The sequence below is a fragment of the Ostrinia nubilalis genome, chromosome Z, assembly GCF_963855985.1.
Source record: "Ostrinia nubilalis chromosome Z, ilOstNubi1.1, whole genome shotgun sequence".
NCBI classification, from domain to species: domain Eukaryota; kingdom Metazoa; phylum Arthropoda; class Insecta; order Lepidoptera; family Crambidae; genus Ostrinia; species Ostrinia nubilalis.
The window spans coordinates 13,392,704-13,416,703 of NC_087119.1; the positions used below are offsets into that span (position 1 = coordinate 13,392,704).

General features: G+C 40.1%; 4 protein-coding genes and 1 long non-coding RNA gene across 6 annotated transcripts; 2 read left to right on the plus strand and 3 right to left on the minus strand.

The window, feature by feature from the left end:
• Positions 1-1,302: 1,302 nt before the first annotated feature.
• On the minus strand, positions 1,303-8,373 carry LOC135087032 (collagen alpha-1(III) chain-like). The gene is made up of 6 exons (XM_063981883.1): positions 8,256-8,373; positions 8,014-8,178; positions 6,719-6,962; positions 3,763-6,632; positions 3,485-3,518; positions 1,303-3,331 (listed from the first exon to the last, which is right to left on the minus strand). Exons 1-6 carry the CDS (start codon positions 8,355-8,357, stop codon positions 1,602-1,604), a joined length of 5,145 nt encoding a protein of 1,714 aa, XP_063837953.1. The 5' UTR covers positions 8,358-8,373; the 3' UTR covers positions 1,303-1,601.
• Positions 8,374-9,310: 937 nt separating this feature from the next.
• Positions 9,311-11,943, minus strand: LOC135087101 (uncharacterized). Its single transcript, XM_063981942.1, has 3 exons — positions 11,592-11,943; positions 11,305-11,436; positions 9,311-10,930 (listed from the first exon to the last, which is right to left on the minus strand). Exons 1-3 carry the CDS (start codon positions 11,688-11,690, stop codon positions 9,311-9,313), a joined length of 1,851 nt encoding a protein of 616 aa, XP_063838012.1. The 5' UTR covers positions 11,691-11,943.
• A 735-nt stretch (positions 11,944-12,678) lies between these two features.
• LOC135087057 (uncharacterized) lies at positions 12,679-14,651 on the minus strand. Of its 2 annotated transcripts, XM_063981903.1 has the most exons (5): positions 14,488-14,651; positions 14,198-14,289; positions 13,639-13,716; positions 13,351-13,565; positions 12,679-13,238 (listed from the first exon to the last, which is right to left on the minus strand). In XM_063981903.1, exons 1-5 carry the CDS (start codon positions 14,497-14,499, stop codon positions 12,904-12,906), a joined length of 732 nt encoding a protein of 243 aa, XP_063837973.1. In that variant the 5' UTR covers positions 14,500-14,651; the 3' UTR covers positions 12,679-12,903. The 2 variants fall into 2 exon arrangements, with proteins under 2 accessions (XP_063837973.1, XP_063837975.1); XM_063981905.1 differs by lacking the exon at positions 13,639-13,716.
• A 745-nt stretch (positions 14,652-15,396) lies between these two features.
• On the plus strand, positions 15,397-22,485 carry LOC135087102 (uncharacterized). The gene is made up of 8 exons (XM_063981943.1): positions 15,397-15,593; positions 18,497-18,614; positions 19,005-19,178; positions 19,536-19,660; positions 20,485-20,682; positions 20,983-21,203; positions 21,418-21,633; positions 22,302-22,485. The coding sequence occupies exons 1-8, from the start codon at positions 15,549-15,551 to the stop codon at positions 22,483-22,485; spliced, it is 1,281 nt and encodes a 426-aa protein (XP_063838013.1). The 5' UTR covers positions 15,397-15,548.
• An 83-nt stretch (positions 22,486-22,568) lies between these two features.
• On the plus strand, positions 22,569-23,957 carry LOC135086577 (uncharacterized). The gene is made up of 3 exons (XR_010260528.1): positions 22,569-22,633; positions 23,123-23,191; positions 23,289-23,957. It is a non-coding gene; the product is annotated as an uncharacterized LOC135086577 (long non-coding RNA).
• The last annotated feature ends 43 nt before the right edge of the window (positions 23,958-24,000 follow it).

Genomic DNA, 24,000 nt, shown 5'->3' on the forward strand with positions numbered 1-24,000 from the left:
CAATAATTAATTACTTAAAATTATTATTAAATATACAAATATTGCTGCTGCTGATCTGTTGATACCAATGCCTTACTTTTGAATAAATGGGAAAGTATGAAATTCACGATAGTAATTTATTATCTCCTCATTATTTAGGGAGTAATATTATAAATTAATTCAAATATTAAAATCAAATCAAAATCAAAAATATTTATTCAGTTTAGACCACAAGTGGCACTTATAATTTAATTAATCAGGTTGTCATATTGTCATGGATGAAAATACACTAAAAACTAATTAAAACAAAAAGGATGGGGAAAATATTCCATTATTCTGTGGTAACGCTAACAAAATTAACGCGTGAATTTTTTATAGACAAATGTAATTCAATATAAAAAAGTAGGGTAAAATATTCCGTTGACCTGTGGCAACACTTACAAAATACAACCGTGATTTTTTTTGAAAATTATTATTTAATTAAAATGAATTGGAAATGTGCTACTTACGGATAAAACATGATCCCATGCACTTTCTTCGTAATTCCAGTAGCATTCTTACATGTTGGAACGGCACAAGACGGCATAATTTAATTATAAAGTGTCAATCTGACGGATATGTAAACAATGCGCGCGCCGGCCATTGACTAATTGCTCTAAAGTCAAATTAGTGCGTTTTGGAGTAATTTATATGAATACACATTTACGCCCGTTGACGGTTTCTGGTTTGTTCCGTATTCTGAGCCAAAGAATTACCGTGTTAAGCCTATGAAAATAACGTACCTCTTTCCATGTTAAGGAAATTGGCGAGGAAACCATATTCACGGCCTGCCTAGAGCGCCATATCCTGTGTCCATGAACATAGCTTCACCGCTGGTTTTAGTCTGCTGTAGGTAAAATATGTCTGTTAGTAATACATAATATGTAATTACCTTTATAACTTACTCTGATATTCTTGAGGAATTTCAACGTATATTTAATTATTGTAAACAAATTCTCATTTATATCAGATTGTGTTGTTTTTTTAATACAATTTGGAATATAACTTATCTGTTTATGTATGGTTATTAAAATTATACCGACAACCGTTACACGTTGATGTTGATGGAAATGTACTTTTATTATTACTAATATTAAATGTACTATACTCGTACTATCTCAAAAGTGTAATTAACTAAATTATTTCAAATAAACTGTATCAACTCCTACATATTGTATTATTATTTTGTTAAATCAAGTTTACTAGTCAGTAATTTTTTCAAAAATATATCGGTAGGAGTAAATGATGGTAGTTATTCTAAGGTTAATGAAATTAAAACCAAAATTAACTTAATCAAAAAATTTATTCTATGGAATATTATAATATTAACTATGTTCTTATTTGTAGTGCGTCGTGTTTTTTTAAACATTTATCACTCGAATATACTTTCATTCAGATCAATCATAATCAGTTATTCATATTCTTAATCCGCGCTCCAAGCCGTCAGTCGGCCCCAAAGCCACCATGAAAATACTAGACATTAAAATTAAAGTAAATTAAACATACATTCCGGGGTGATGTTATTTAAATACTTATATAAACTTTATTAAAACTGATTGAATTACTTTCAATTACTTTCAATGTTAGCATCTCATAGGAGTACCATCTGGATTAGTTGGAATTTTAGGCTTACATACTTTCTTTTTACCCTCGGCACTGCTTACCATGGTGCACGAGAATGTAAAATATCCACAAGACGATGATTTGGTGTAATAAGTATGTGAGTACTGTTTTCTAATATTACTTTCGCTATCTAAATCGCGAGTCACTGACTTTGAAACTGATACATATCGATTATCGTCGGTTTTGGGATGATAAAGTGATCTCAACTCTTTCGGATTAACATTTTTTCCATAGTTATTTGGATAAACATATTTTATTTTTCCAGTCCCCGGAGTTAATTTGACGGTCTGCGCTTGTGACGGTGAATACTTAGAACCTACCACGTACGTCTTGTCTTTCGAGGCAACTGATTTCACACTACCAGTGAACCCAGCGGGGATTGTGTAGCCGCCCATACCAGGTACTTTTTCTCCTGGTTGATAAACACGAGCTTCGTCGGGATGTTCCGAGTTTCTTTGAATAATTTTTGCATCATGATTGTTCAATGAACCTAAAATAATGTGTTGTGTATTTCCACCAGTTGTTTGTTTTATTTCATAGGCCTTCTTGTTTGCACTTTGCAATGACTGATGTGTGGTTTCTGCATCTCTGGCTATATCATCGTAATTTGCATATTCGCCTTGCTCTACAGGTGCGTTGTCATTACCATCTGAACCATAACCGTCGTCTATTTCATATTCGTCTGGTGTTTCATCCTTATCAATAGGATATTCATAATCTGCCCCATTATTGGCATAATTAGTCTGGAAAGATCGTTTGTTGTCTACAGCAGGAGCAAGCGTTGTAGCATTCTCTTGATTTTCAGTTTTGTGATGATCTAAATGTCGATGATCGGAAAAATCGTTTTCTATATTTTCATTGTATTCGTTTTCAATATCCGTCTTTTCTGTGGTGGTACTTTCTTCGTAATATTCAGTTTTAGTCAGAAAAATTTCGGGTGTTTTCTCAGTAGTGGTAATGTCGACATTAATATTTTTATTCTTGTCATCAAACACATCTATTTTGTCAAAAGGAAGAAGATTTGAAAAGACTGCGTCTTTATCCAAACTAGATCCAGCTTGAGCTGCGCCGTTATAACTAATGCCGTATTTGAATGTCCCACGTAGTTGAGACTGTGATGTACCCATCCTCCGACTTGACTGAGCAGATGATGTACCACCACCTTCAAACGGTACCTTTAGTTTGTCATGTTGCTCTTTATTTTCGTCTTTATAAGGTGTAAATCCAATTTGTGCTTGAGATGATGTACTTCCAGGACCTTTGGCTTGGGCGTCGGCCATGCCACCCTTAACACTTCCTTGGACTTGTGAGCTTGATGAATGCATATCTCCGCTACTTTGAGAATCTGTGAGTATGGAACCAGTTTCTGATCCGAGTTTAACTGAAGCTTGAGATTTATTTTTACGCCCTCTGCCTTCTGCACTACTTGATGCACCCTTTTTGCTTCCCGATACGTGACTTTGTGCTGCTTTATTGTCGTCACTTATTTCTGCGTTAGCTGAAAATGATCCGGTTCCCGAATAGGTCCCTTCAACTTGTGTTTGTGCGCGTCCCTTCTCATTGCCTCCTTTGGAAGAAGCCAAAGCGGTTGTGCCATTGACAGCCTGTGCTACACTAGCTTCAGCTTCCGAGTCATAGTCATCAAACGTAGATGATATTGAATTGGGGTCTACAACATTTTGGGGTACACCTGAAATAATAGATAGTGGGATGTTACATATTAAGTAATAACTTACTTTAACCTTAAAATCCTATTGTTTTTCAAAAAGTGTTTTCACGCACGATAAATACATATGTTTAAATTGTTTAAAATGTATTAATTTCTTAGAATTGTAAAACTTACCATTACCACCGTATTCATTGCCTACAGCTCCATTCTGTAAACATAAATATAACTGTTTTTAGAAAACCAAGCGAGTTATTGGAAAACTGTCTAAAATAGTATTTTTTATTGCTTTTCTTTCCCGAGAGCAGAGACATCTATTATAGACTAGAAAAAAGTAGTAAAAACCATATCTGCACTAAAAAGTTAAAGAAATAGTAATAATAATTTCAATTGCATGCATTTACACATTTACAAATACATATTATATTAATATAATAACAAATATTCCATCTTACCGCTTCTTTGTCGACTGTCTGACCAGAACCTCCATATGGTCCGTTAGGTGTTTTTCCTGTCGCTCCATATGGTGCGTTAGGACTATATCCTGCGCCTGCGTACGGCCCAGTTGACGACTGTCCTGTTCCTGTAGGAGTTTGTCCTGAGCCCCCGTACGGTCCATTGGGAGTTTGCCCTGTGCCGCCGTACGGTCCTGATGACGTTTGTCCTGAGCCTCCATACGGTCCGTTAGGCATTTGCCCTGACCCTCCGTACTGACCATTTGGAGCGAGTCCTGTGCCTCCGTACGGCCCGTTGGGCGTTTGCCCTGTGCTTCCGTAAGGTCCATTAATGGGCTGTCCTGTACCCCCATAGGGTCCATTAGGGCCTTGACCTGTGCCACCGTATGGTCCATTAGGAGGTTGACCAGTTCCTCCGTATTGTCCGGTTGATGTTTGACCTGGTCCTCCATATTGTCCAGTGGAAATTTGATTTTTATCCCCTGTCTGTCCAGGAGTTTGACCTGGTCCTCCATATTGACCAGTTGAAGTTTGACCTGGCCCACCGTATTGGCCCGTTGGAGTTAGACCTGGTATTCCGTATTGTCCTGTTCCTCCGAGCTGCTCAATTGGAGTGGTACCTGAACCGCCGTATGGACCAGTAACACCTACTCCACCATATTGTCCATTGGAAATTTGTCCTGGTCCTCCGTATTGACCCGTGGGAGTTGCACCTGTTCCTCCATATTGTCCAGTCGGACCTTGACCTGCATATTGACCTGTAGGACCTGTAACGCCTCCGTACTGACCAGTAGGGGTTTGACCTGTCCCTCCATATTGCCCTATTGGAGTTTGTCCTCCATATGATCCAGTAGGACCTTGATTTGTTCCGCCGTATTGACCAGGAGGATTTGGACCCGAGTTGCCATATTGCCCACCTTGACCTGTTCCTCCTTGATTACCAGGGGGAATTTGCCCTGTTCCTCCATATTGACCAGTTGGAGTTTGACCTGTCCCTCCGTATTGACTAGTAGGGGTTTGTCCTGTTCCTCCGTATTGACCAGGTGGAGGTTGGCCTGTTCCTCCTAATTGACCACTAGGCGCTTGACCGGTTGCTCCATACTGGCCACTTGGCATTTGGCTGGACCCTCCAAACTGACCACCCGGTGTTAGATTATTTCCACCATACTGACCACTTGGAACGTGTACATTTACTCCATACTGACCACTTGGTGTTTGACCAGTTCCTCCGTACTGACCACTTGGTGTTTGACCAGTTCCTCCGTACTGACCACTTGGTGTTTGACCAGTTCCTGCGTACTGACCACTTGGTGTTTGACCAGTTCCTCCGTACTGACCACTTGGTGTTTGACCAGTTCCTCCGTACTGACCACTTGGTGTTTGACCAGTTCCTCCGTACTGACCACTTGGAGTTTGACCAGTTCCTCCGTACTGACCACTTGGTGTTTGACCAGTTCCTCCGTACTGACCACTTGGTGTTTGACCAGTTCCTCCATACTGTCCACTTGGAGTTTGACCAGATCCTGTATATGGGCCAATAGGACTTTGACCAGTCCCCCCATATTGGCCAGAGGGGGTTTGTCCTGTCCCCCCATATTGACCAGTGGGAATTTGTCCCGTTCCTCCATATTGACTAGTGGGCGTTTGACCAGTCCCCCCATATTGGCCAATAGATGGTTGACCAGTTCCTGCGTATTGACCATTTGGTATATAATTCGATCCTCCGTATTGACCTGGAGGTTGTTGACCCGACCCTCCGTATGACCCGGTAGGAGTTTGGCCTGCTCCTCCATTTGGACCAATGGAAGCTTGACCGCCACCGTTAGCTCCACTCGGTATATTATTTAGGCCGGCATATGGTGGCTGTTTGTATAAATTATTGCCGTTAGGTCCATATATGTTTTGAATATTACTATCGGGACCTACAACACAGCAAAAATATGTAGAACCAGGCCCTCTTTGTCGCAATATATCTGATAATATTGGCCAATTAAAAGGGTTTCCTCCGCCTCCCACGACGCCACCTGAGCCCGGAAAATTTGTTAAAGTGTTACCATTAGGTGCCCCGGGTTGGTTGTTGATAGAATTTGGTAATAATGCATTTTGATTTGGAGGCAATCCGCCATTTACTGATCCTGTCTGATGAGGAGAATAACCGTTATTGGGTTGATTCCCGTTTTGAACGTTATTTGGTACACCTCCACCAGTACCACCACCAGGACCGCCACCATGACCACCATTCACATTTCCATTGGTTGGTGTCCTGGTCATATCTATATTACCACCTGGAATTCCATTAGTCCAGTGGGTGTTTGCATTCGGTGGTTGTTGATTTATCAAACCGGGTCCGTTTGGGACATTATTCGCAAAGACCCCCGGATTAGCAATGTTTTCGGGAGGTGTATTAGAAGATAATGGTTGGTCAGTTTTACCAAATCTACCTGATTGATTTGGCAAGTTACCGTTATTCATCGTACCATCTCTCCCTCTTTGATCTGGCTGTGTACCATACTGAGGTAACCCATTGGGCCCGTTGGTTCCTCCCGGCTGATTAGTTTGATAATTGTTACCTAACGGGTTTTGTTGATTGTTAGGCAAACGAGGATCATTATTTCGGTTTATGTTTAGGCCTCCACCAGGCATGTTTGATCCGGAGCCATCTCCATTTAAACCTGGATAAACAGTACTGGGTATATTTTGGCCTGGCCTGTTGTAATCATTTTTAAGATTAGGGTTGTATAAACCATTCGTTGGGGGTTTTGGTCCACGTGTTAAGCTTGCCAACTCAGTATCAGATCGGCCAACACAATCTTCGCAACTTGGATCATATACTGTTTGACTTTGCGCTTGTCCCATGCCACTGTTGCCACCTGGAATAATTTATTTTGTAAGTCATGCATGATGATAACAAGATTGCATCGTTGTTAAATAAAACTACTTTGAGTTAGGTACTTACTGACGATTGCCCTTGAAGAATCAGCTGCTGAGTGCGCTTCCGCCTTTCCTTCATCTTTTCCATTTCCTCTATCTATTGACAGGTATTGCGACTGTGTCTGACCCCTGTACCTCCCTCTCAACCCATAGTTAGCTTGTCTTCGTGCTCTTATTATTTTCTGCTCTAAGGGGCTGATCGGAGCTCCAGTTTTAAGTTTTATTGAATTACAGAAGAAGCGATCTGTCTTGGAGTTGAAAAGTTGGACCTGTAGGATACAGAAAATAATCATTACTTAGTTGCATTACTTAGGAACATAAATTAAAGTATCTATTTTTTGTGAATAGTGTCCGATCCCCTATTTTTAAATTGGTACATTATTAGTAATCTCTCACTTATATTATTCAGTAAACGTGTTTAAAAAGGTCTTAAGTTACTTAATTTAACTTAGACCTTGATATGGTATTTTATGAATTGACCTATTTATGATAAACTTAATTGTGCAACTAAACAGGCCAAGGGAACAATCTCAGCCTTGACAGAAAGAAGTTATCTCCTAAAATACATCATTAATTTTTATTACGATAAAACATGTTTTTTGCAGCTTAGATATTTGACAATTGGGTAGGTATATTATTACAACAATCAATCAAACCAAGTGCTAAGAAGCGATTAATAAAATGCACACAAATCTTCGAATATATCTTTTTCTTAAGTACAGTTGAACAATTATTACTCGATCATGATGCAATTAATTATTTTATGTCGATTTTATATTTAAATCTTAAATTTTTGCCGGTTAGGGAAGTGCCACGAAAAATACCTATTCAAATCGGCATTCACTTAGGTTAATATAAATAGCAATACAGCAGATTATACAAAAAAACCAACAGTCTAAATTACAATTTTAGTAGAAATTATTACTACTATCTAATTGTCTTATGATTTGATAACTTATCTAAAGTAAGATTTTATTAGGTCACAAGTGCTTAGTGGGGATCATTAAAAGCGTTATGTTAAACATTGATAATAGTTGTATCGGGGTTTAAATGGTTAGTCATGATCATGTTAGCGAAATACCTTAAAGTAAGTAGATATTTAATATGTTTTTAACAGAAAAGGGGCATATTTAAATTTTCGCACAGCACTTCAATGATTTCCATGAAACTTATAACTAATTCGCGAAGCACTGGGGCTAGTCAAATTATAGCTTATTTTTTGAGTATTGGATTTTAGAGAATATTATGCTTCTTTGTAAGAGAGCTATACGCATTTGTTTATAATAGAATAAAACAGCCTAAATATAATATAACACTTACCGCTATAAATTTACGGTGGGGCGGGATACGATTAAGATCACTCAATCCGCAGCGTTCACGGTCATTTGGTCGATAGAAATGCTTTTCCAATTCATTAGCTGTTGCAAAATCCACTGGCCATGTAACACATATCTTCGAGCCGGCGTCTTGGCACACCACATACAGCTGCAAGAGATTTGTGTTAGATCTCAATCGGAAAAGAAGAATTATGGTTTGATTATTGAGTATTGGAGTATCCTTACTTGAGTTGTCGGAATGCTCTCTACTGGTGTGAGGAATAGGGTTGCTGAGAGTGTGAAGCAGATGATGCTGGCTCGTAGCGCGGGCGCGGAGGCTGGAGGCATGGCGCTGGGCTGGTGCGCGGCGTCGCTCTGCCGCGGCGCGCTCGCGTGACCCGCCGGCCCGCAACCCAAGATGAACCCGCACCAGATATAAGTTCACCCACCCAATTTCGGCGATAGCGCACGAATTCGCCACACTTCTAAATCGCACACAAGGAAGTAAATCTCTATCGGGCGATATTTCGTATCGATTCTGTCACTAGCCTCTACCCGCGACACTGCACGCCTAGATTTTAGTTTCTCGCAAATCTCCCTAGGTATACCTCTTTAGAAAAGGTAGCCTAGACGCTAACGGTAGTGTACCTAGTTTCTGTATGTGTAATAAAAACAAATATGTTGTAGGTAGGCAAGTATCCATATCATAATGATGACTCTCACACTAGACGAAGTGTGACTTTTGCTGGAGAAACGGTTAACCTTTAAAAACAAGAAAAGCTTTTCAGCTATTATCTGTTATTATTATCGTGAATCGACTGTTTTTTCACTATTTATTAATTTCTAGACTAATAGGTACTTTCATTTATATCCACCAGTAACTAATCTTATTGGCAACTTGGTTCATCTTTATGATGTAAAGTAGGTTAAGTATTGCTGTAGCACTAGAAAATAAATGTATTTACTCGTATATCAGTAACAATAAATGAGGTATTGTTATTTAAATAATATTTTCAGGTATTTCTTACTTTGTTTGTCATTATTCTATTAGTATCTAAAATAGTGTGTAGATAGTATCTTATTGCTTTGTATTTTAAAAAGGGTCAAGGTGTCAAACACACTAGCAACCAACAAGTAAGTAAACGCATTGACGCTTTGTTGTTTATTAATAAAAACTATAAATCAACAAGTATAAAGCAGTTAAAATTGGGGCCTAATTAAGTACATTTACGCTACTTGATGTAAAAACGCTAATTGCCAAGTTTAGGCCTAACATTGAGCGGTGAAGAATTGCAATAGATTTATAACCTCGTTATTTCTGAGCTAATGTTTGATTCTTTCTTCTTGTATGAATGCGTCGGGTAGATGAAATGTTGGGAGTAATATCCGGCGGAGTGCGGGTCGGCGGAGCCCTTGGGCGCGCGGCGGTAGTAGTCGGCGGCGTCGGCGCAGTCGCAGGCCAGGCGCGTCTCCGAGCCGCTGCTCTCCAGCGGGTACTTGGGCACCAGCACCAGGCTCTCGGTGGACTTGGTGGGCGCGCAGTGGCTGTGGCTGCGGCCGTACGCCGGGTAGTGGTGCGGCGCCGCGCTCTGCCGGTGCGCGTGCTTCGGCGCCGGCTGGTACTCGTGGTGGCTCTGCGTACTGCGCCCGCTGTGGCTCCGGCCGTGGCTCTTCGAACGGCTCGACTGCTTCGTGCTAGTATCCAAGTACCCATAACCGAAACCGTACCCACCAAATGCTTTGGTCGTCAAATTATCCCACGACTTAGGCTTCACGTGCTGGTGAGAGCTCTGATACTGTATCTTTGGTGAGGATTTCGCCTCCGATCGATCGTTATCCCAAAAAAGGGTGTCGCTACTGAGAGATGTACTGTAACTGGAAGCAGAATTATCACAGGGTACTGTAGCATTACTGGTTGCGTAGGACTGTAAACTGCATTGACTCGTCTGTGTCGATTCCGCAGTTAAATATCTGTAGCGGCTTGAACAGTGTCCGGATGAGCAAACTTTCTTGGCTCGCGTATGGGAGCATCCATCCGGTTTCTGAGTAGATTTGTCTACTTGTTGGCATTTTTCCTTTCGTTTGTGTTCCTTCGAACACTCCTTCTTGCGTCGTATTTTCTTCCGTGAATTAGGCACGCAATGTGGGTCGCAGCAGGGACTGGCGAGGTCGTACGCCTCGAGACTGTTCGCATCCTGGTTGTTGTGATTGGGCATGCACGGTGTGCAGCTGTGGCTATGGTTATTTCTGTGAACCTTCCCATGTTTCCCGTTTGCTACTTTGTAGTTTTCTGAAGCTCGATGGCATTCGTTCGTGTTTTTCACTATGTAGTGATGGCAATCGCGCCTATTTCTTGGAGAGCCAACGGTGATCACAAAGCTTCCCGTTCTTATGTTAGGCTGTATGACACACGCTCCGTATCTCGGGTCCAGATACTGGTACATGAACACATTCGCTTGGGGAGGCTTGGCGGCAGTGACATTTTCACTGGAAAGCGTAGGCCTATTGTAGGAGTTGATCCCGTCGCCCGCATTGTTTTCCTCCGTATCAGAAATAACGTCTGAAGGAGAATTCTTCTTTTTCTGCGACGGCAAACTGTGCGTTTTCCAGTTGGAATCAAAAAGTTGTCTTTCGCGGACGGTGAGTTGATCTAATTCGCGCATTTTGGACTGAATCGCTCGTTGTAGGTTAATGTATTTGAGGTGGAGTTCGACTTTTCGGACGCAGTCCTCGAAGATGACTACCATGCGCATCCGCGAGTCGCAGTTGTTGATGGCGTCGACGATGGCGGCGTGGTCGGCGCGCTCCACGTCGGCGCCGTTGATGGCCAGGATGACGTCGCCCTCGCGCATGCCCGCCAGCGCCGCCGGCCCGTCCGCCTCCACGTGGTCCACGTACGTGATCACCTCTATCTCTTGCTCCTGTGAAAAAACATCTCATTACGTCACATATCACCAAACTACCGACCAACTTCTCAATATGGCCGATTGATTATAGTTGTTCTAATTACGATCGCTTGTTATCGCTTGTCTCATTGCCGGCAAATGTAAATCTAGACCTAAATAAGTGAGTGTGCGAAACCGCGAACTGTCTTAACTACTAACAGACAAAGATTTATTAAATCGCGTGGCCACAAGATGTTAGTCACAGACCTATTAACTCAAAACTTGTCATAATTATGAACAACTTATTGCTACATTTTATGTATGTGTTTGGAAATATTATATTTCGCATCGCTCATAACATACTCGTATACATTACGAGAATTAGTTTGTGTAGAAAACTGTTTTTTTACCTTTTTGTAATGTATGCCGTAGCTCTGTAATGTGAAGCCATAAGTGCCGTTTTTCTTCTCAACGATGATGGTGCGTCTCCTCCAGTCTTCCTCGCCTTTTCCACTTCTCTCCGACTTTGCGGACTCCCGCATCTAAGAAATTAAATGCATATTTTATTTTTTGTTAATAAGAGTGGATTTTTCTTTGTTACCGCTATGAGCGTAAAGTGGATTACGAAGTTAACCTTATAAACAAGGAAAACTTTTTCGAGCACTGCTTTAAACTATTTTCAAGTATAAGTACTTACCGAGTTGTCCAAGGAGTCTTCTTTGGAGTCATTGCTTAGGAGCTTTTTGCCGTTGCTCAAGCTGCTTGGACACCGTTCATTGAGTTTCGGAGAACTCATGGCTACTCGCGCCCTACGGGGCTTTGACGAGTGATGCTACCGGAATTTAAAAGGCATGCCCCACACACTTATTTCTAATCACTTATATTAACTTCTAGCGAATGATCTAAATTAAACCTATCATACTTCTATTGAGACCATTTACCTGCTCATTTGAGCAAGGCAAATCATTAAGGCGAGGTGGCGCATGCGTAAGATCCGCACATGCGTGGAATTCCTTTACATTAATTTGTTTATTTTATTTTTAAGCGATTTTTACAAGAATCAGTAATATTTATTTTTTTCTTTGTTAAGTTATTGGCATCTGCATCAAACAACACGTAATGCAGTTGTTTCAATTTTATGTTTTAGTCCATAATGTGCATTCAGCCGTACGGGGTTGCCGGGCATGCGCTCTTCGGGCTACGTACACCTTGCAAATCATCATTGGGTCAACCGAGTTCAAATGTTCGCTTTGAATTTGAACTTTATGTACATATTCCGTAATATCTAGAATAAAGATAGGATATATGCAGACTACTTCAGTACATCGACCTTAAGGGTTTGGAATTGAAAGCCTTCATAATAAGCGATCAATAGCAATGCAATTGTACATAAGTAGGTATGTAATAGATCCAAAGGTAAGTATTAGAATATAGATTTCACTAACCCAAATCAGTTTTTAAAAAGCAGCAATGGCTAATTTCCTACTTCCTACAAACCAACCTTATTTCTTATAACATGCTATTTTGTATGACATACTTTTAATTATTATGTTACTTATTGTTAAATAAACATAATGTTAATTTTAACGGAATGCTAAAATTACTTTCTTTGTAAAGCAACATCTATATCATCCCAAATGCACTACGTTTATTGCGTAGTATTCGCCAAAGTCGATAAGATTCTTCGTAGGAGTTAGTGACCTAATTTCATCATGATTAAAAAAGTAAATAGCTACGTCATTGACAATAATTATTATAATATAACTTTACTATACTATGTTTTTATGTTTGACGAAGAAGAAACGAACAGCGAAGTAGACGAACGTTATTTGCATGGCTAAAATTTTAATTACATAGATAAGAGCTACTTGTAGGTAAGTGAAATAAGTAGGTATTAAAAATCAGAAAATGGACAAAATACAGATCATAGTCATCCACAGAACTACATCTTGGAATAACAATCATAAGTCGCCGATCGTCCTTATCATATAGTCCCATATCTCGCAGTTTCACGGTTTGCGTACGACCGTGTTGATTTTAGCGTAGTGCACTATCGAAGTGTTGGGTATTGGGACCGGTATGTCGGAGAGGTTATTGTTGAGCGACAACAGCGGCGGCAGCGCGATCGATTGCACTCCCGCCCCCTGGGGTATCACCGCTGCGCCCTTCACCACTTTGACCGTAGCTTTGTCAGATGCGTCCCTTTTAAATAGATCTGTAAGACTATCCGCTGATCTTTTATTAACGGCTGATCCAGGAACATCGAAGTACTCTAACTCACCCATCATTTCAGGCATGTCCTCATCAAATATGCTGCGTTTTGCGATGTTCATAGGTACATTTCCTGAAGAAGAAAAATGTTTAAGGAGAAGCAAATGAACTTTTCATTACCAAAACGACGACAAGTTAACTCTTATAAATCTTGATCTGTTCTTTCTTATAACTTAGGTAGTTACCTGATGATTTGATTCCCGGGGCAAATTGCGGTAAAGATGCCAAGTTTTTTAATGCTGACCACGACACTTGTGACTTGTCTCCACTTGGACCATGCTTTGGAGCCACTTGGACCATGCTTTGGGCCGTCACGTTGGTAAGCAATGGAGCAGGGATATTACTCAAATCAACTTTGGAGCCGTTAGTGTGGTAGAATGTAAGAGCCTCTTGATTTCCCCTATAAAATTTGGAAAGCTTCATTAATATTTCAGAATTGAATGTTGTAAAAATTTGGCAAATTCATCACTTACAGGGTAATGTTAGAACCATTATCGTCAGTTTTGTTGGTTAAAATACCAACTTGATACACCATAGCGTGTATGACATACCTTTAAAAAATAAAATAATAAGCTAGAGACTTGAGGTTCTTCTAAACTCTACAAATCCATGTAGATTGTACCTAGAGCATGTTAAGTTATATTTGGTAACTAGCTAGGCGAGATTAAATCATGGAGGCTTATTTTCCTCTGCTATAGATATACATGCATAAATGAACGTAATCATATTTTAAATCCTTGAATGGAGTTTTTCTATAGCTATGATGTAACTGGATTCTGAGAACAAACTCTTGTTTCAGAAGTTTCATGCCCGTTTTCACCATCAAACCCTAATTTTTAAGTGACCCCTATGGTAACACATTAAATGAATTTTGTTTTCATAAGGGTCATTTAAAAATTTGAGATTGATGGTGAAAACGGGCATCACTCTCTTTTTTATGGTTTCGTCCATTGGTTTCGTCTGTATTTGATGCATAGCAATAAACATACCTAATCGTAATTATTATTTTAATATCAAGAAAAACACACTCACATATCCTTATTAGGATCCGATGAATTCGTAGAAGTATTATTTTCACACAATACTCCACCGAGTAATGGCAGAAGCGCCCAAGCAAACCTTGTCTGAAACATAAATGATTTTTTATTATTTTACGAAAAATAGCCATCCAACCATCTTAACATGGAACTATCAGAACAGCTTAGTTTATTATTAGACTAAAATATATCCTACTTTATGCAGTCTAACAATGTATTATTTACTATGTTTGATTTTAAGCATTGTGCGCATTCTTAGAACATGCTAATCACTGAACAACTTACCAATTTCTTCATATTAATAACCGCATTAAACTTTTCAAATAATATTTCTGCCTCAATTTCATTAATAATGAGTTCAGCAGTTAAAGGCGACTACTTTTATAGTTTTAAACTACGTCATTTAGTTTGCACCTTGTCGAGAGCATGTAAATTCTTCCTAATCGACACTAAAGGGACCACGTCGACTTTACATAGCTACGACAAGTCCAAGAGTATGTAAAATAATAGGCTAGTTAGTATATCTAATAGTATGTTTAGTTTGTATGATAGCAATGTAATAAATAAAGCTACCTCGTTTTCGGTGTTTAGCCAAATGACGTCCACTGCTGGACAAAGACAAAGGCCTCCCTAAGGATGTACTTAGGTTCCTTCAGCGACCTTTACCAGTTACCTACACATACCTACCTAGTTTAGTATTTTTTTATCAAAGTAGGTATTTGATTAAGCAGTTTTATTAATGGACCAGTCTTTGTTTCAGGTTTTTACAATTATTTACCAGGGCATTCGCGATAGTACCAGCCAGGACAATCTTACACGCCCTTTAAGTGAGGTTTATGTTTATTTCAGAGTTCAGACCTGTTAAGTACTGTCATTTACCGTAACAAGCTTGTTTTAGATAACTGCTTGGATGTAACTAAACTTGGTATAGGTTCATTAATTTGCATAAGTAGGCACTTGATTTGTGATAATATCATTTCACAGATATTGACATCGGCAGGATCAATGGGCATGTGCAGGTGAGATTGGCACGGCATGTTACACCACAAATACTTTCAGGGTTTGTACTTAATAAATTCTTTATTTGTAGGAAAGTGAACAGTTATCTGTTGACAACAGGAATTCTTTTCTCATGAAACACTAACCAAGGCACACATGACACATCTTTATCGTAATGTCACATATCTTTTATCAATGATCGTACGGATTGCGCCTCGGAGAGCGTGGCGGGTGCGGCGTCAGTGGAGTTATCGGGTCCAAGTTTCCCAGTGTGATGCTGCGCCCGCCGGCAGTGACTGTCCGCGGTAGTCCCGTGCCCTCTCCATAGCACCGCACGCGCAGGAGCCATGGCGGCGAACAAAATCCTCATCTGCGCGGGAGTGGTGACGTTAGTAAGTCATTTAAACGTTTTTTAATGCGTTGATTGATGTTACTTACACGTCTTCGCTGGCGATCACTTATTGATACAATGAATCAATGTTTTTTTTTGTATTTTACAAACTTGCATTGCGAATTTATCACCACTTTGTTGCGCTTAATAATGAATGACATAAAAAATCTGACTTAAAGTCTCGATCACCATTCCGTTTTATGAATATGCTACTTTACTAATTACTATACCATACCACACAATATTCTTCATTAATATAGAATATTCCTGGTAATTTAACAGGGGATGTTATTTAGCCCACCTACTTAATTAGGATTCAATAAATACATAGGTACACACCTACATAATAAATAGGTAACGAAATACAATGTATGTAGCTTAGTAAGTAGCTAACAAAACAGTTATTCTGAATTACTACACCGTAAAATCGATAACTTGACAAGTGTACTTAATTAATTAGGACAGCTGCACACCATTTGCTAAACTTCGAATTCGATATTTAGTTTTTTTTTTGTCTTTACTGCCATATTTTAGAACATGTTTCATTTGTTTTGTTCTCAATTCGATATTTCAGTGTAAAACGATCGCATGTTTGCGATCAATAAAATTAATGTTGGTCTTCAACTATTTTCTGTACAGAATGGGAATCCCTGTATATTAGCTAGGCCTACTTACAGCATGCATTCAATTATTAGTGTCGTTTCATTATCAATATGATTACCTATACTTACTCAATACACAAAATCAATTCTTTTTGATTTCCATTCCATAAAATCACCAAGTACTTACTTACTTACCACCTTAACTGAATTAAGTATCTATTAAACTGTATACAGGGTGTTAGGTAAATGGGTATATGAGCCGACACTAGCCCATGTTAACATGGGCATATAAATGGTATGGTGAAGTCAGAAATTTGATATCATCATTTTAATTTTTTTTTAAATTTTCATACAAAATAAATTTTATAAAATCCGATTTGTATAAAAATTAAAATAATTAATTACAAAATAAATTTTATAAAATCCGATTTGTATAAAAATTAAAATAATTAAAATGAAGATATCAATTTTCTGACTTCACCATACCATTTATATGCCCATGTTAACATGGGCTAGTGTCAGCTCATATACCCATTTACCTAACACCCTGTATACTTATCTCTCATATTTATCTCAAACACATTTAACATTTCAAGACAGAAAATGATAGAAACTAGCATAAAAATACAGTTGAAATTCTATATTATCCCTTAATTAAGTATTGAACACGAAATCAAATGTGGATCATTAGCGTTGTGTGAAATGTGGTCATCAGAACATTATTTTAAGTAAACAGAATAACATAATATTGTATCAGGCAATTATTAAGCACTTACGTTTTTATAAAAAATGCCAATAATTCATTGATATGCGATTAGATATTCTAAACAATACTTACGATAATAGTATCTTATAAGGAAATCCAATCAATACCTACTAGCTGAATTTCTGTTTTATGCAATATTGTTATACTTTTGTAGTACCTTTAAACTTACTGAAGTATAACCTATATCTCTTTCTAGCTTAATTATTAAGTAGGTACAATGTGTTTTTAAGTAGGGAATTACTTAAATAAAAATTAGTTGGTAAAAGATACGGCAAATTCTTTTTGCTAGGCACTTATAGTCGCACACACAAACTTTCTACCGATATACCTAAGTACTTGATATCTTATCATATTGATAGTATCAGCCTAATCAACGAGAAATTCTCTTAAATGTGCGACGCCGGTGACGAAACCTATCACATCAAGATAAAATTTACGTCGAACAAATTGGGATTCCACTTCACAATCATGTTACAGTTTAATGTCCGGTTAACTAAGTATTAGTATTTATACGATGTAACACAACAAACCACGAACCAATTACGATTACTTTCCAATAGTTTCATAGATAGACCATACACAACCGGTCAAGTGAGAGTATTTTCGTGGCTAAATGGTTCTGTATCGCGATTTATTGAAGTTATTGTATTGGTTAACTAAATCAAGTTCATGTAAATTTCTAATTTTTTCATGCAATTTACAATTTCTGTGAAATTATAAACCGAACACCTACCTACTTACCATGTACCGTAAGAAAGTCTTTAATAAATAAGGCAAGAGGACTTTGCGGGCTCTCAATCAAATTGTTAATTAGTGTAATGAGACATTAAGCCTTTTTATAGAAATGGGGATAGAAAATTGTCTCTGGTCCTGAGAATTTCTGGTTTCCGCCCTGCGTGTGATCGGGGTTCTGCTTGTTTTCAAAAGTTTTACGGATCTCTAAAAAGTGTCAAGTGCATAAAACCAAGTCGGAAAATGTTTTATTATCAATTATTTGTATAGCCATTATTTATCTACGAAACTTTTGATCCAGAAAAAGACTGTTGAAGCATGAAGCAAACGTAGTATTTATATCCGTATCTAATACTTAGTAGGTACTATATACAGGGTGTAAGGAACAGGTTTGGGAAAATAACACTAAAGTATGTCAGTTGACTGGTGGAAGCGTCATGTATGTGCTTTGATGATGGGTTTAGAGTGAGTACCTACCTATCTATCTACCCTAAACTAACGATAAGACCTCATAAATAGCGCTTAATTACACTGGATATTCTATTTAGTAGCTGTATTCCAAATGGTATGCAATAAAGTATTGAGTAGGTATCCTGTATATACCATGCAAGCTAAGGTGCCTGATACTTATTCTTCGGTCAGGTCATTACTGAAAAAGTGCTATTTATAGAACAATTTAATTTCTAATTTAGTGATCAGCTATGAGAGTCACTTTTTTCCTGCAGTGTATAAAATGACATGTAGTACACTTACAAACTTTGGACAATTTCTAGTCCTGTACTAACTTTTGTTTCTTATTTCTAGTTGCAGGCTGTTGGGCAGATAGTTTTCTGCACCCTCGGCCTGGCTCAGTACTACTGTGTGGTCGATTTTCTGCGGGAGCTGCCGATGTTGTTATACATCAGAATCATGTATTTCCACAGTAAGTTTGACCCTGCTGACGATGCACATCATTGCCAGACGAGTCTGTAAAGCCGGATTTAATTTTTTCTGACGTGATGTGTCGTGACGTATCAGAACGGAATCAGTTCCGGCACGACAGAAGCCCGACACAACACAATAGTGTTGAAACCGGTTACGTTCTGATTCGTCACGACACCTCTCGTCATCATCATCATCATCAACATCATCTCAGCCATAGCACGTCCACTGCTGAACATAGGCCTCCCCCAATGCTTTCCATGTTACCCGGTTGGTAGCGGCCTGCGTCCAGCGCTTTCCTGCTACCTTTATGATGTCGTCGGTCCACCTCTCGTCAGATAAATATAAATTCGGCTTTAAACGGTGTGACCAATGCAGGCCCTTCTTCCAGATCCTGTGCCGTGTGGAGCGCGCATCAACATCGGCTCCGCAATCGAGGGCATCGTGGACCAGGCCTTTGTGTTGATCAACAACGAGCCGCTCACTGCCTACCGCACCTTCATCATCAACTGCACCAACCTAGGTATTGCTGGGCTTTGGATACCTGCGAGCATCCTTTTAATAAGTAAGTGAGAATTTATTACTGTATCGCATTAACTGACTATAGAAACCCAAATTCCATAGAAAAAGAACGTATATTCCTGAAAATTTGGCATCAACATCCTCAACAGAAAATATAAACTGATGATAAACTGGCTATCTTAACTTTAACTGATGAAACACCATATAAACATTGTTGTTACTGTGACAAACCTAAAGAAGCTAGTTAGGCGGACTTGGAACGAACTCTATCCCCAACCAGACCGAGCAGAAAATTGTGTGCCCTCTGGGAATCTGATCCAGGATCACTGATAAGACAAGTGCCCCTACATCATAAGTAAAAGGTGGTCCTCGATACGAAACAATTTCTTTATCTTTTCAGTGGGTGGCGCTAAGAACTCCGCTTCAAAACACGTCCGGTGGCCATGGGTGATGGTGACGGTGACGGCCAGCGGAGTCGACCTGGTGGCGGCCGTCATTTACACCAACGACTCGTTCTACACTAGGGTGTGTAAGTTATGAGTGTACTAAACAGTAACGCTCGTCGCCGTCGTGTTCGTTCGTTTCAGCCGAAAGACGTCCACTGCTGGACAAAGGCCTCCCCCAAGGATTTCCACAAAGACCGGTCCTGCGCCGCTTGCATCCAGGTACTTCCCGCGACCTTTACCAGATCGTCGGTCCACCTAGTGGGAGGCCTGCCCACGCTACGTCTTCCAGCTCGTGGTCGCCACTCAAGAACTTTCCTGCCCCAGCGGCCATCAGCTCTTCGAGCTATGTGCCCCGCCCACTGCCACTTGATTTTAGCGATTCTGCGGGCTATGTCAGTCACTCTGGTTCTCCTACGGATCTCCTCATTTCTGATTCGATCACGCAGGGAAACTCCGAGCATAGCACGCTCCATCGCTCTTTGGGTGACCTTGAGCCTTCTTATGAGGCCCATAGTAAGCGACCACGTCTCAGAGCCATACACCATCACTGGCAACACACACTGGTCAAATACTTTTGTCTTGAGACACTGCGGTATTTCGTCGCCGTCGTGTTATTTCTACTTTATCCGATCGTATTCTGAGATTCCAGACAACAATGCGAAAGTCATTGGAGCAGGCAGGCAGTCGAGACGTTAAGTAAGGTCCTTGGGTTATGGGGATGTTGAGAAAAAGGCTGTTTTTCACGAATAAAATGAATGGATAGGCTTAGCACAGAGAGAATAGAGACTTGCCAATGAATTAAATTGAAAATGTACCTATATTATGAATTAGTATTATTTGATCTTACTGTAATTCATCGAAATTGACTAAATACTCGTAAAATTCAGAATTTTGTTCATCCAGAGTTTGTCCGACATCATGGAATTTATCGGCGGGGTCGCGAGCGGGATCGCCAACGCCAATCTGGACACCACATGGGTTTCTTGGATCATGGTCATCGTCTACGCGAGGTTCATTGTGTTCTTCTTCTTCAACGTGATCCTCGTCGTCATGGTGATTGTGGACTGCAACGCCCCTATACGACCGATCACTACTGGGACGGTAAGTATCCCTAAATGTAATATCAGCTTATGTTCAGAAATATTACTGCTTAAATTCTGAATCTCGTTCATTTTTAATTCCTGTTTTGATAAAAATGGTAATGAAACTATAATAATCACGGCTCAATCATAACATGGAGTTCTTTATTCAACTTGTCGACCTGCAAAAGCGCATGAAGCTAGAAACTAGGAATCAGATCTGTGAAATGTTACTTTGTCTCGGTATCTTCTTTTCTCATCATCATTGTAGTACCTACTCGTATTTTACTATGACGGTAAGGCAAACAACTGCTGTTTCCAGCAAGTGGAGGCGCCGATAGGCATGCGTGATGTGAGCACGAGCGACAAGGACGTGGAAGAGAGCAGTACGTTCAGCGAGCCGCGAATGTTCGCGCGCCTCCCGCGGCCCGGCCTGAGCCGCTCGTTCCGGCGCATGAAGGCGTACCTCTTCAGAAAGCCGTCGCCCACGCCAGTGCCGCCGTCCACGTCCAACCCCGAATCGTATAACCCTTCGCCTAACAGGTGACGTACTGCAATGAAATTAAGATTTGAAATAGCATCTGTCAACTTTTATCCACACTACTGCAAGCCATGATTCTAAGACTGAGAATACATTGGCAATAATTTTGTATGTAGGCACCGTTGCAAGCCATAAGGGAACCTCAGTAAAGGTTTCACTGCACTGCATACCATCGTAATGTAGGTATTACGTATGAACCTAGAACTTTATCTGCAGATCGCCGAGAGCTCACCATGTGGACATAGAGAAGAAGCGAACTGTGAATTTCCCCGAAAACCTATTATCGCTGCCGCAGCGGTTAGAGAACCTGATCGCAGAGCAGCAGCGGCGCCTGGACAGCGCCGTCATCGACACCGCCGGCCGGAACAGCCCGCCGCGCGCCTCGCAGTCCCTCCCACAGTTGCCTTCCACGACCGAGGAGGAGCCTCAAGGGTAAGCCATTTTCTTAAACGACTTCTGGATAAGGGTTCATCCATGCTCAACTTGCTATACAGGGTGGAATTTTGTAATGCCACCTGGAGGGAAAGTACTCTTAATATTGTAGATAGAAAATTTCTCTCGAAGAAAACATTCCTTTATTTTTAAAAATAAATAGAACTGCATTCAAAGATTTCCAAAAATTTGCTTGCCACACCCGGCAATCGAACCAACTGAAATATGTTAAAAATTACAACCTGTATTTTATTACATTGATCGTTAGGGTTAAGTATAAGGATGAAATCTCTCTAACAAGCTTGATAAATGAAATGAAAGGAAAACCATGAAATCTTAAATTATTTTAATTATGTACAGAAAATTTTATGGTATGGTAGGTAGTGAATTTATGAAAAAAAAAATCGAAAATCTTTGAATGCAGTTCTCTTTCTTTTCAAAAATAAAGGAATGTTTTCTTTCAGTAACATTTTCTATCTACAGTATTAAGAGTACTTTCCCTCCAGGTGGCATTACAAAATTCCACCCTGTATAACCTTCCTTGCGAGAGGATATAGCAGCGAACTGTCATTGGCTGACGTGATAACATTATTGGACTTGCAATGAAATTAATCAGCACATAGGAGGAGCACGGAGCTTTCTACTATTTGAAGTCTGTGTGACGGCAGGATCTCGAGCCGGCGCGGCACAGCTGCCGAGCTGCAAGGCCAGCTGCCGTGGGCATACATTCCGGCGGCGCGGCGCATGCGCGACCAGCTGCCGCCCGACGAGGAGCTGCCGCCCGTGCCGCTGCCCGACTACACCGCCATCCAGCCCTTCAGGAAGGCCTGTGAGTCACCACATCTTCTTTGAGTACAAGCTGCAGGGGAGTTGCCTTGGGCATACATCCCGACCTGTGAGTCTATCACATCTTCCCTAAGTATGGGCTGCTGGGGCAACGAGGAGCTGCCGCCCGTGCCGCTGCCCGACTACACCGCCATCCAGCCCTTCAGGAAGGCCTGTGAGTCCACTGCATCTTCCTTTAGTATGACCTGCATGGGAGCTGCCGTGGCCATACATCTCGGCGGCAAGGCGCATGCGCGACCAGCTGCTATGTATACTCTATTATTGATGCTGTATGCCACTACTCGATCCAGCTCTTCTAGAAGGCCTGTGAGTCCACACAAACCTTCCTATGACTTCCCGCAACCGCTCTCAAGAGTCTAGCCTATGTTAGCTTTCTGCCCCTTTCAGAAAAACCGGTCCACAAACATCTTCTTCGACTGAACCGCAATTCGTTCTCTGGAGTTCTCATGAGGACGCTATGTTAGACTAGCTTATGTTACCTTTCTGCCCCTGTGATTCAATAAATCTTCTTTGACTGAACTACTAGAGCCAGTGAGTCAACATTTGAAACCTTCTCTGAGTGCAACCGGTCGGGAGTTTGTATGCTGGGCTATGCCTTGTTTTTTCCCTGACTTCATAAGTATATATATCATTTCATTTCCAGCCGTCCACCGGGCAGCGTCCAGCATCAGCTCGCTAGCGTACAAGCGAGACGCGCTGGGGCAGTCACGGCGTGAGTATAACGTCTACTCCCAATGCTCGAGACTCTAACCTTGCTTAAACAACTTGATACAGCTTCTGCAAGTTTTATGCCCAATTGTTATTTCCAGCAACGATAACACAGTCAGACGTGTTGTATTAAACGAGTCAGCGAATAGGAGAAGATGCCTGAAGACGAGCGATTTGAGTATTAAGTGATTAAGTTTATGAAGTATTTTCATTGCAACATGGAATACCTATACATAATATTGTGTTCAAAATGATTCAATGATAGATTTTGTTCTGTATTAGATTACTTGGTGATGATAAAAGAATATTATGTAATTATTACGATATCTTCTTGGTTAATTTGACGGTTGATTAGTATTTTTTCAGTTTTTTCGTGCATATTCCCTATTGTTTCCATCTAATTAATTTAATGTGTGTAATGCGAGGCAATGTGCCAAAGTATTGTAAATATTTTTATACAAAAGGTATTATTGTTGATGATTTGTGTTAGGTATAAGTTTGTTAAAGTTAAAAGTGTTTAAGAAGGGCGAGAAATTCGATGTTAAAGTATCTCTCAATTTATCAAAACCTTTTGAAAATGTGAAAAGTAATTACCTATCAGTCTGCAAATAAACATAATTGTTTATATCAGCTTTCAGATCTCATTTTTGATGAGATACTGATAAGCCTCGACGATTTGCGCGACGAATTATTATTTGCTCGTCCTACTTAAATCTCAAGTTCGCATTATAAATGTAAGTTTTGATTAATAAATTTGATTATAAAAGGTCTGCTGGTTTTTACATTAACATTAACAAAATATACCCAGAACGG

Excerpts from the sequence above, each read along its gene's own strand:
- LOC135087102 (XM_063981943.1), top strand. The coding sequence starts at position 15,549 with ATGGCGGCGAACAAAATCCTCATCTGCGCGGGAGTGGTGACGTTA. Across the intron at positions 19,661-20,484 it reads ACGACTCGTTCTACACTAGG|AGTTTGTCCGACATCATGGA; the intron begins GTGTGTAAGTTA and ends TTGTTCATCCAG. Across the intron at positions 20,683-20,982 it reads GACCGATCACTACTGGGACG|CAAGTGGAGGCGCCGATAGG; the intron begins GTAAGTATCCCT and ends TGCTGTTTCCAG.
- LOC135087101 (XM_063981942.1), bottom strand. The coding sequence starts at position 11,690 with ATGAGTTCTCCGAAACTCAATGAACGGTGTCCAAGCAGCTTGAGCAAC. Across the intron at positions 11,437-11,591 it reads AAGACTCCTTGGACAACTCG|ATGCGGGAGTCCGCAAAGTC; the intron begins GTAAGTACTTAT and ends TTAATTTCTTAG. Across the intron at positions 10,931-11,304 it reads ACGGCATACATTACAAAAAG|GAGCAAGAGATAGAGGTGAT; the intron begins GTAAAAAAACAG and ends GTTTTTTCACAG.
- LOC135087032 (XM_063981883.1), bottom strand. The coding sequence starts at position 8,357 with ATGCCTCCAGCCTCCGCGCCCGCGCTACGAGCCAGCATCATCTGCTTC. Across the intron at positions 8,179-8,255 it reads AGAGCATTCCGACAACTCAA|CTGTATGTGGTGTGCCAAGA; the intron begins GTAAGGATACTC and ends AATCTCTTGCAG. Across the intron at positions 3,519-3,762 it reads AGACAGTCGACAAAGAAGCG|AATGGAGCTGTAGGCAATGA; the intron begins GTAAGATGGAAT and ends TTATGTTTACAG.
- LOC135087057 (XM_063981903.1), bottom strand. Across the intron at positions 13,717-14,197 it reads TCGGATCCTAATAAGGATAT|GTATGTCATACACGCTATGG; the intron begins GTGAGTGTGTTT and ends TATTTTTTAAAG. Across the intron at positions 13,239-13,350 it reads CCCGGGAATCAAATCATCAG|GAAATGTACCTATGAACATC; the intron begins GTAACTACCTAA and ends TTTCTTCTTCAG.